The sequence below is a fragment of the Topomyia yanbarensis genome, chromosome 1, assembly GCF_030247195.1.
Source record: "Topomyia yanbarensis strain Yona2022 chromosome 1, ASM3024719v1, whole genome shotgun sequence".
NCBI classification, from domain to species: domain Eukaryota; kingdom Metazoa; phylum Arthropoda; class Insecta; order Diptera; family Culicidae; genus Topomyia; species Topomyia yanbarensis.
Genome location: NC_080670.1, coordinates 137,034,727 through 137,047,395, shown reverse-complemented (window position 1 = coordinate 137,047,395; position 12,669 = coordinate 137,034,727). Strand labels below are relative to the sequence as shown.

General features: G+C 36.2%; 1 protein-coding gene across 4 annotated transcripts in view; it reads right to left on the bottom strand.

The window, feature by feature from the left end:
- The window catches only part of LOC131691769 (endoribonuclease LACTB2), a 395,704-nt gene that overhangs the window by 217,909 nt on the left and 165,126 nt on the right, over positions 1–12,669 (bottom strand). For all 4 annotated transcript variants that reach the window (XM_058978684.1, XM_058978597.1, XM_058978439.1 and 1 more), the window contains exon 2: positions 2,654–2,783. In XM_058978684.1, coding sequence (XP_058834667.1) covers positions 2,654–2,783 — 130 coding nt within the window. The remainder of the gene's footprint in view (positions 1–2,653; positions 2,784–12,669) is intronic.

The following is a 12,669-nucleotide window of genomic DNA, read 5'->3' as shown; positions in this document are numbered from 1 at the left end:
ATGTTAAAGGCCAAAGGCGTTGTTTATGTTATAAAGGCTCACACAGAATGAAGCCAAATCTACCTATCGAACAGGCAGATGGCTACTTATCGTGCAAAATAAACAAACATTATTCTTTCGGGAAACATGCAAGAAAAGTATTAGGGTTGATAAAAATAATATCATGGCGAAATATTTCAATCGACTAAACAAGACACTGTATTAAGTTTATTATACTTTTTTGTAACAATGTAAAATAAATTACATGGAAGAATGTGTTATAAATAAAGTGCTATAAGCCACGAAACAGTACGTTTTCAATTCACTCCATATTAATTTACTGTGTAACTCGGTAGAAGTCACTCAAAGTTACAGCGAAAACTGTGGGTGCCAGAAACAAAGAAGAGGGCATCATTTTAGGCAGTGTTGCGCATTCCTCTGTACGGAACTCTATAATACCACAGACTCTAGCTTTGACTATTTCGTGAGCTTCGTTGCCAACGTCATATGAGTCAGGGTTTGCTTCAATTTGATTCTGTGTTTGAATATTATTAATGGGAAGCGAACCAGGAAAATATTTCTTCATCATGATACTAAGTATTTGTTCGGAATTAATTGTGAATGTTCAATCGTCCAACTTCACACTACCTAACCCGTGTGTATGATATTTTGAGAGAGCTGTTTGTAGTCTTGCAACGATGGGAGTTTGTTCAATCCGCTCGCACATCAGCCTTCAATTCTTTCTTCGAGATTTCCTAATTTCTACGTTATATGTCAAAAGGTACTTTTTATACTTATCCGGGTCATCCAACTGTCCAGTCCGTTTAGCCCGGTTGCACAGTTTCCTAGAAACTTTTCTTAGCTATTCTAGGGTTTTGTTTCACCAATGGTGCGTCCTTGTTGGATGTACGCGTCTTAGCTAGACCGCTTCTATTATAAGCATCCATAAGTTGCGATGTTATAATATTTGACGAGATCTCTAATATGTTGTTTGGTTTGGATTTTTGCTTCAAAACGTGCTTTTGCACCCAGCAGTTTAGAGTAGAATGTATCTCAATTTGCATTTTTGGGACTTCGGCTAGGGTTTATTCCGCTTTATATTCGAAAAGTATGTGCGTGTGGTTTGATAGAGAAATTTCATCAGACACAAGCCAGTTCATGATGTTCTCAGAGAATTGTGAACGTGAGATTGTAAGATCCAGCACTTCCTCGCGTATCGCATTTATAAACGGAGGTTTGTTGCCTTTTTTACATATAACATTATTATTTGGTAATATACTGTTTTAGATACATTCGTTGATATCACTACTTCCCCATATCGTATGGTGGGCGTTTGCATCGCAACCAATAACCAAACCAACCGCTTATTTCTTTTCCTACGGTAGACAACAAACTCAATCACTTCCTGTGCAGGGGCTTCTTCAGATTCCCTTGAGAAGTAATCAGAAGCTATAGTATATCAGTGCTCCCTCTCGTTGTTGGTATCTTTAACCTATTGTCACTATGTCTCTATTTATAATTTCGGTTATGGATGTAAATTTAACATTTGCACTTTCCAATATTATCTCACCCGTTTGTGTAGATATTACTAGAATATTGTTTTTGCAAATCCTATGGTTCTTGGATTAAAACCAAGTCTATGTATTCTTTTGTAAATCTGCGATAAAAGATTCCAATTGCTCCTTTTGCACAATGCAGATTAGCTTGGATATTTTTTTTAGTTTCGTAACTCATCATGTGAGTCCCAAGACTTACGAAGAAACGAAACGTCCACTGCGTCAGAATTCGCCTGACACAGTAAGGACAAGGCCCATGATACTTAGTTCGCGACTGGCATATTTTATCCCCGCCAGCCATTCAGTTCTCGGCACAGAACTACACCTTGACTTAGGCAGTCCTGTTTTCAGTCGCCTCTTACGACCTGGGAGCAAGAACTTAGAAATCTGAATCTTGGCTGAGATACTTCAACCCGCCGGCTGTTTTTAAGAGAAAGATAATAGACTTATCAACCTCCTAGTGGATCATAGTCAATACGACAGGTTCGTTCGTATACACCGCAATTTGATGACTGAAACCCTTAAAAACTTCAGCGAATTGCCATCATCTGAAAAATTTAACAAATCTCCAACTGTTGAAAACCCAGCAAAAACCCTGCCAAACCATTGTGAAAAAAGTTCGATGAGTAGAGCAAACAGTCCCCTGAACGCTGGCTTATAGTAATGCAAGAAGGGCTTCATACTGTGGAGTTCGCCCCGATACTTCCCCCGATTTCGTTAGCCATTGAAAATATTCAAAACCCCCTCAACTATTGGGATTACCAATTTGGTACGTTCTTACTATCGGAACAGGTGGTCCGTAGTGCAACAATTTTTAGCCGATTGAAACAGTACACTACACGGCTTATCTAGGCTGCTCGGAGAAAAAAGCTGACATTGAAGCTCAGTTTCCATAGACGGCTCAACAGCCAACGTAATGTGCATAATGAATTTTATCGCATAACGAACACAGCTATGAACATAAAATACAATGCAATAATTGAATGTATTGGGTAAAATGAGTATTTTGAACATAATGAAAATATTGAGCAACTATTTATCTGATAGCGTTTGCAAACGTGAGACAATAATGCGTGATAATATCCAATAAGCCAAAACTCGCTGCATAATTTACCTACCTTTGACCAGTTCCTATTAGATACGTGTTTGTCCCTTGAAGGGTCATCGGTCCTGGATTGCACCCAAGAATACGAATTAATCTGGGTGAAATTCTTGTAACAGGTGGAATCATCGCCATTTTCAAATATCCTAAAAACAGATTTAGGTCAATTTTCATTGTTATGAGGTGAGGTATCGACAATTTGATAAGGCCTTCCCGATCAGAATGAAATAACAAGATTATAACAGAACACAATTTTTGTAACATATTGTGTTATAAATTAGGTCTTGTTAGTAGTTAAAATAACAGAAATTTATAACAAGTAACAATGTGAGTTATAGTTATGAGAGATTTCTGTTATGTGCTTCTGAGCGGGTTCAAACACCTCTCCAAGAGCAGAAAATAACTCTTCCCCCACTCAATAAGCAAACACATCATCAGAGGTTCCCTGTTCAATGTGTAGAGGATGTGAAGAGTTCACAAAACAGATTAAAGATAGGTAGGAATTCCTCTTTCAAAATAGGGTAAACGGGTCTAACACGTCCCCCTTAAGCAAAAATAGCTATACATCAGTGATGGACACTGATCTTCGCATCAATTATTCCAATTTATTACTACAGTCGTGATTCGCTGGTTGGACACTTTTTAACTGGACCGCTTTTTAGTTGGACCTCCGCTAGTTGGACCATTGTCCAACTAAAAAGCATCTGAACGTCAAAATGTCGTGTCAAATTTACTTTGACAATCAATCTGACAATATTTGGAGATGTGAACAGATGCATTTACACTGCCAACATCTTCTTTGGAGAGTTTTTGACATTTGTCAGTCGGTCCAACTAGCGAATCAACTTCGTTAGTTGGACAAGGCTGTGGCCCAACCAGCGAATCACGACTGTATATCAGTTACAAATTAATTCCCACTTACTTAATTCCTCTGAAAATATCATAACAAAACGATTATTAAACAGTTTTCAACGATGCTTAGATATTAGTTCACGTGTGTTTTTTGAAAAGGGCCAATAAGCATACTGTCAAAATTCACGTTGAGAGGAAATTCTGGCCAAACCATCAATCGCCTATTATTAGTGACAGCAGTAAACGAAAGAGAAAACTTTTCTCTTTTATAAAATGCCAACGTCCACTCTTGGCGAGTTACGGTTTGTCCGGAATTTTCTCCCAAAGTGAAATTTGACAGTATGCTTTTTGGCCGTTTACAAAAAAACACGCGAGAGTTTCTTCATTCACCCCGGGCAAAATGCTCCAAGTTATAGTGTAATATACCCTACAACAAAAGGTTGGTATGCCCCACATCAATCGGTGAATATACCCCACAACAATGGGATTAAATGCCTATTGAAATTTTTATCAAGTTAAAAAAAGTTTAAACAATGTAGCACACCTCGTTTTACCTATAAAACAAATCAATATCAGAATTATTTAAAACGCACAAATTGGCTAACTAGTAACTTTTCAGTTGTGCTTATAATAGGGCATACCATCCAAAACTTAGGGGTGCGTTTTGTTCGATGATTAGCTATTGTGAAAACATGAATGCATGCAGTCATAATTTCAAGCCATTTTATAAACTGAAATAGGATCTTAAAGTTCTTATAATTAGCTGTTCAAAATATTTCTACTAAACCCGAGCCTTTCTAATTTGATTAATATCTTATACAAATGTTAGAAAATAGCATCGAAACGCTTCATTGCATTTGTATATTGTTCTTTTGCAGCATACGAGGAATGCCAACCTAAGTTAGTACGTTGATTTCTTGAGATGATACTGTTGTCCGTCATTTTTGCGCTTCAGATAATTCAAGAGTGCCGGTGCACAGTGTTTTAAAACGTCGTTTTCGTGCTCAAAATTAATAGCGTCTAAATCGTTGACTTTAGATATATAGTTTGTTCGGAGAAGTTATTGTTCTTATGATTGCGCATCCACAGGAGTATACCGTTCTGTGATTAATTCACCTGTAAGTGAAATACGAAATTTATTTTCCGAACTAATTAAGATAAAGACTTTGTGTCTTCGGCAAAGTTGTAGCAAATGTTACTATAAAAGAAATTGCAGAAGGGGGTCTAAGGTTAAGGGGTCGTCCATATATTATGTTCCATAACTCGTAAACTACTAAAGATAGATATATGGTGTATCTATCTTTAGTAGTTTACAAGTTATGGAACATATTATATGGAAAACCCCTTAAAATCAGTTTTTTCATGATAACTTTTTTATACATTCTCGTATCTACTTGGAATCTTCCACAAAGTTATTTGCGGTATCGAAAGACATATTTTTGCCGAACATAGTCACTTCCTATCTGTTGAATTTAAAAAAAGATGGGTGGGTAATGTCAGAGACATAACCGGAGTGAAGTAGAATACACTTTGAATTATTTATATGAATATGTAGGTAAACAATGGGATTTTTCGGAAAAGGAAAGACTTCTAATTAATTCTTCTGCTCTCTATTTCCGGATTGAACTGTTGTCCATGGGTGCGATACCGACATGATTGGTGTAGCTGTAGCGTTATAAACCGTTTATGATTTCTTTCTGCATCGTATATTGAAAATGTTAAATTACTCGATCAATTAAAGAGAGATGGCGTTTGGTCACGGGTTTCTTACAATAATATTGTATTGCGTCTATTACCTGCCTTCATCTTCAGGGCAAAACACACTAACAATATTATCTTTGTTAAGTTGATTTGAACATTTGAACGGAAAACGCAACGCACATGAATCAATTGCTCAGTCTGCGTGATGTGTGCGGGGACCGTCTCAGGTAGATCAGTACTTTGCGTTTTCAGTTTAAATCCTCAAGCCAACATGACAAAAATAATATTGTTAGTGCTTTTTTCCCAGAAGATGAAGGCATAGACCTTCGAAACGCAAGTGATAGACGCAATAAAATATTATTGACCAGACGTTATCTCTCATTACTGAAAACAAAGTGTTCATCTTTCTAATGGATCAATTAAAGAAAGTATGGGCCTGTGATATGAAAAGTACGAAATATATCATCGGCTTTCTATATTGCAGTTTTTGACAAATACTAGATCAATGCATGTACCTCCAAGTGTAGTAGTTTGTGAAGGATCAGTGATAAGACGAAGCTTAAAGCATTCATTCATGAAATGAACAAATTTCACGTTTTCCTGCTTTGAAATGTCTATGTTAAAATCTCCTGAAACAACCATCGGGATATTTTTCCGAGCGTAAGGAAATAAATTACGTGTAATGAAAAATTGCTTTTCTTTAAATGTTGTATCTGGCGAAATGTATACAGCAACCAGTAACGTTTTAATACCTTTAACATAACTTCTGTTGCACAAATATCACCGTTATTATCCGCCAGAGAAAAATTCGCGTCATGCTCTTCACTGACTTGTTCAATTTTATGAACAATAGCCATAGTAGATGCAGTGGTCCTTTGATAAATTGCAACACCACCAGCTCTAGAATTGGGACGCTTATATTCGGCGATACAACTATAACCGTTTATATTCACAGCAGAACAATTGTTCAACCAAGTCTCACTGAGGGCTAAAATGTCGACATTGGTTAGTAAATTGTCAGTTGTAATATCTGAGAAATGAGCATTCAAACTTTGGACGTTAAAACTTATCAAGCTGCAACTATGATCTATCGCTCCAATAAAATTCAGTAATTCACTGTTAATAGTTGGCAGTTGATGATTTGACAGGCGTACTAGCTCTGTTCTTAATTCAGTCATTCGGGGCGATTTACTACCCTTAGAGTGATGAAATTTGAAATTATTTTTCGAGTTAGTTAAATACAGTCCATCCATTGATGTGACTCGTGATAATCCTACATATACTAATTGTTGTTCTAAACATTTATCGTAATCAAACACAATTTCAGAAAAGGTACCTCCTTGTGATTTGTGTACTGTGAGTGCACACGCACTAACGAGCGGAAATTGAATCCGTTTACAAGTGATGCTGCCAAGCTTTATACTGGCTGTTACAGGAACCCAATCAAATTTCAAGTGACCTGGTTTGGAATATACCAAAGGTCTAGATTTAATTCTCAAAACGGTACCGATAACATCACTTTCGAATTTCATCCAAAGTCGGATAATACGTTCACTGGAATCATCTTCGCAGTGTTCGATATATTTGAGTTCCCCTATGGCACCATTACCCGATCAGAAAGAAATAACAAAATTATTACAGACTGAGTTACTTTGTTATGATAACAAGTTGTATTATAACTTTGGTCTCGTTAGTTGGTAAAATAACAGAAAACATAACAGAAATTCTTCTAGTATATATCAAAAATATGACAACCTGTGATAGGCTTCTATCAGAATTATAACAAATTTTGTTAGGTTCCCCCACTGCCAATATAGGTTACCTATTGTATAGTATCAACGAATTTAGCGTGCAGATCTAAAAATAGAATAGAATAGAAAAATATAGCATACATTAAGGCGTTTTCGTTTGGCAGCAAAAAGCTTCATATAGCAAAAGCTTTTTATAGTTTGGTCAAATGATTGCATACATGCTGGCTGATTGTTATTACGAATATATGACACGCTGATGGTTATTTGTGGATTATAGGGATTTGAACCTGGGTATTCTGAATTTGATGTGGATGTTTCCTGCATGAACCAACAACGTTGCTTTCGACTGATGTTTAATGGTAGCATAATATTCCTCGAGTCCGTCAAGGGCAAAACGATTATAGATGCATCTTGTTTCTAGCACGCACACATTGAACTTTGCCAAAGCCTAAGAACTGTTTGTTTTCCTTGTGTCATACACTTTGTTTTCGTGCAGTTTTACTCACTACTACAGCTGCCTATATTACGATAGACTGGATAGCTTTATAATGTCTTTTCAGATTAGGAATTTAGGGCTATTTTTAGATTCTGAATAGTGCGCTTCGGTACTTCTCTTGTACGTTAACATGATTTACACGATTTTTAGAAATAATGTCGATGCGATATGGTAACATTGAGCGGATACGTTACCTACATTATTTTACGGAGAATACGACATAGATTCAAAGAAACAAATACCAAAGTTTTGAGGCTTGCATTTAGAGATTTCAAGTAAAGTCGTTTTCGGGGTTTTCTTATTGGCATTTTTTATATGGGGAAGATTAAGCAAACCAGTACAATAATCTCATATCTAATAAATTCGCAAAAATACAATTCTTTACAATAGTTCAATCTATCTGCAAATATTATAACAGATAATCATAAAAGTCGAGAAATTGTTGAGGATTCTTCGGTGTGACAAATTTTGGAATATTTCATGTTTTCAAAAATACATTTTCTTTTCTAAATTTGTTTAGTTTTATGGAGGAAATTATTCAATATTTTTACATTAAAGTTTTTAGCTCTTTCAAGCACTATCTAAAACACATTTAAATTGTAACAGCAAACAACAATACCAGCTGGGATATGTATATATTCAGAGATTTCTAGGCCCTTTTGGAATATTGATAGCTTTATGCAGCATACTCACAAATATTAATTTTTCAACAATTTGAACAGGTCGCATTCTTCCTTTTTTAACTTTCTACAAAATGAATCAAGTATCTTGATTATTACGAAAATTTGTTAGTTCGATGTTTTTTTTAAAACGAACGAAGAACCATCGAATACAACGGAAACATTAGTACATATGCGCATTCAAAGCAATTGTCAGTTCATCGTTAATGTCAATCTGTCTGAGGTGGAATGAAAAGATACAACAATCTCAAACTCAACTATTTTTATGCGGGAGTTTAAATAAAAAAATAACAATGCTTTGGTAACTCGAACGCACAAAATAAGATACCCACAAACTGAACAAGTTTCGGTTGTTTATGAAAAACCCGCATAAATTGAAGAAATCGGACTGAAGATCCTCGAAGATACACAAAATTAATAACGGTTTTGTGAAAATCAGTATATATCAAACAGCTGTTTAAGTTCTGAAAATTCGTTTTTGCAATATGCACAATTAATTAAAAGAAAATTATTTATATAATTATTTGACTAAACCATAACAAATAGTTTAAAAATGTTTTTTTTTATTTGAATCCGCGTTTCTTTATTTCATCTGGAGTGTTTGATACTTCCTGCATCTTCTTTAAAATAAGTTTTATATGAAAATTATAATCTTTAGAATAGCTTGTTGATAACTTTACGATTCCAAAACTTTTTGAATAAAGGCTTCAGCATTGAAATCATATGCCACATATTCGAAGTTGCGCGTCAGACGAGTGTCTCAAAAAATAGGCAATCTCTTAATCAAAATGCAACCAAGTAAGTTAAACACCTTACTTTCAAGTTTTCAGACCACTTGCATCTAAAACTTATCTATTCTCAAAATAGTGGAACTTTGAATATCCATGTGGAAAACGCAAATATAAGGAAATCAATAAAAACTTCGAAAATTTGCTTTAAAAAGTTGAATATATACGCATAAAAAGACGCTTCAGCGTATTAGCAAATAGACAGTCATTTGTATAATATAACAATCATTCACAGTTGATTGATTGATTTGTTTATTGGGGCTTTAACCAACTAGTCATTTGCCCCTTTACAATTTAGAGTTAGCAATCAATAATGATTGTGAAAGAATATGTAATATATTATAACACTATCGTTATATGCGTACATTAAAATCATATTAGCAGTTCAATGATATCACCAGAAGATATAATCTTGATATAAGTTGGCTTGCCTTGCTGATTGGGATATCACAAAAATAATACAGTGAGTAATAAATATCAACATGAGATATAAATTTGATAGCTTTCTGTTATGTCGTTCTGATCGGGTAACCATACCATCTTCAACGTCAATGTTGGTAGTGATCATATAGGGCATGCCGAGTGTTAATCGCAATAAGTAAGGTAAACCACCTGTCTCCACAACGCTCATTTTATGTAGTTTAACCCTAGCACTAGCTAGTTGTTCCGTATTTCTGTAGCCTGTGAAAATATCTTCGACAGTAAAATCAAGTCCCTCACGATCACGCAATGTTTCAGTATTATACCTCTCCACATCCATATTACGATGGAAGAGGCGTATTGCATTAGGAACATTTTGTCTACACCACTCGACTGTTCGGAATCGACTCTCGATCCGTTCAGTTTCTGAAGTAGTAAGTGCCTCGCCATTACCAATTTTTGTAAGAATGGATGAAAATTCCACATCAGACTGTCTCATAACTTGCACTAACGGGAAGAAATTTAGAGATTGCCAAAGTATAGGTCCGCAAATGACGTTCCTACAAGGCTTGTAAACTGGACGCGCATTGACAGGTGGCAACTGACGAAGATCACCACAGAATATAAGATGAATTCCGCCAAATGCTTCATCATAGTTTCCAGTAATGTCTTGCAAACGTGTATGTATGATATTAAGTATATCTGCACCTATCATACTTACTTCGTCGATAATGATAACGACCTGTAAAAGCATTTCGATAAAGTTGAAGTGTTTCAAATCCAAGTTTAGAATTATTTCTGCGCGCCATTGTAATACGGAACGCGAAATGAACTGTAGTACCACCAATAGCGACAGCTGCTTTTCCCGTTGAAGCACAAGCAACATATGCATTTTTCAACGAATTATGTGCTTGACTGAAGCGATTGTATGTCTCCATAAGTATTCGAAGAGTGAAGGTTTTACCACATCCTGCAGGACCAGTGAAAAATATCTGCAAAGGTGTGTTTGTTCCGTCAAAACTGTGCAATATATTTATTAAATGTAGAATCAAGTTTCGTTGTTCGACATTTGTTGTCCTGACCATAGCACAATAATCTTGCTTGCTCATGACATTAGTACGTTTTTTAACGACCGCTGCCAAAGCACCAGTAGGCAACTGTTCGATATCGTCATCGTTGGGCTCCATTGTAATGGCCCTTACGAATTCGTTATGTTTGTCGTTGATTGCCTTTTGTAGATCGTCGGTTTCACTCTCTTCGGTTATACGAAGGTATTCTTCGACGATTTGTTCGAGATTAATGTTACAATCATATTGTTTCAATTTATTCAATATGAAAGTCTCATTTTGATCATACAAATCAATGAATTTGTTACAATCAAGAATGTCGCAAGCCTAATTCCGGAATGGTAGAAATAGAAGTACCATTTCGCGCTTGTAATCATTTAACTCTGTTATTTTATATTTTCTCCACCGGATTACTCGGGGAGTACTTCGTGTTGCTTGTACGTGTTACTACTACTTTTATCTTTCGTGTAACACGCTACGAAATCGGCCAAACAATTAATTTCTAGACCATCGCGCTTCTCATATTTCTGGATTATGTTTAGCGTCCACACATCGGTCGAATCAACATCGATGCCTTCCTCGTCCATTTGTTTTGTGTGTTTTCTAGATTTTATTCGCTCGTGTGGCCACATTGTTGGTATAAATTCAACTTTTCTGCTGGCTTCTGGCATTGGTTGTCGTAGTAAATACCAAGCAGCTTCTTGGGCACACATTTCTACTGAATTCAGCATTTTGATACTGACTTCTTTCAGTAGTGCAGCGAAATCTTGATCAGGATATTCATCTTGTAGCTTGATCAATTCATGATGCAAGTTACTAATACCTCTGTTTGTTTTGTTGACATATTCAACAACATACGCAGCACATGAATATTCGTCCACAATAAATTGAAGATCCATGTTCGAGAGTAATTTATTAGCAACCCATGGATTATATGGATTGGTCCATAGTTCTTCCATTGTGCGTTTTAAGAGAAGGATGGGTCTTTTTGAAGAGGCACGAATAACATCCAAACAGTTATCGTACGAACAATTACAGTCGGAGAGATACTCATCCAGTGTTGTGTACACTTTTGAGTTCAAATTTTCGCGCATTTGCCCTGCTTTTATTAACAATTGGCTACGGTTCGAATTATCTGATGCCATAGGCAACAAAATTCTAGTTTGATCCATAGGCCAGTAAGGGATGTTGAATCGGCATTGCTTCTCGTTCCGCTTGTAACAAGTAAATGTATGCTTATGGATCTGATTGCTATTAGCACTAACGAAACAAAGAAAATTTATTAACTCCACTGTAGCAGGCATGTCCTCTGAAATTGTTTCATGATGATCATTATTAAGCCAAAGTAATATATGGGCATGGGGTCTGCCACGGTGTTGAAACTCTATTCTTTTGAAGTAGTCGACAATATAATACTCGCCAAATGGACTATGTCTTCGAGATGCAAGAATATTCATTAATGTATCAACGAATCTGTTGAAATAAATGCAACAGGTGACAGGATCCTCATTCACGAGCGTTGTTCGCTGCAGTGCAGTTAGTTGCTCTATTGGATCTGTCAAGTCGATATCATGCTCTTCGGAAAGTTTATGTAATATTAGCAACAAGTTAGGCCATCGAGTTTCACTGGCACTCAATGTCATGAACGTTGCTGGCCTTCCAAGTTGCCGAATCATTGCAAAAACATCATGTTTACGTTGTTGCCAATATTGGACAGAATTTGGGATAGATTTGAGAAACGACAAATTACGCTCAATGCAAGACTCCAAAAGTTTTCTATCCTTCAACATACCACGTGTTATATTTGCAGTACCCATACATTAAAAAGTATTTTGCAAGCCGTCAGAAACGCGAAGACGAAGTATTTTTACGGCCATATAAAGTAAATGTTGTGGCTTTGTACCTCGTCTGTCGCGACGCCTTAGTTCGCTTGTAGCCATCATAAATGGTGTTACATGAACATCTGATTTGAAGGCGCGTGGTTGACCAAAATATATGCCAGGAAGCGAAAGTTCCTCCCCGAATTCGTCGAATATTAATGACAAAGGTATCCTGTTTTGAGCGGGTGCCATTTCCAAATATTCATCTTCATTCCAAAGAAGCGTTTGTTGCTGCCCAATCAAAAGCTCAAAATCGTTAGAAGAATCGATTATTTCCAACTCATTGTCAGGATCAGCTGATACTGACGATAAGTGGTCGAGACCATTTAACCTTACCAATAACTATTCCATAACGACGATATAATGGAGTATTCACAAGATACTTAAGCCACTCCAT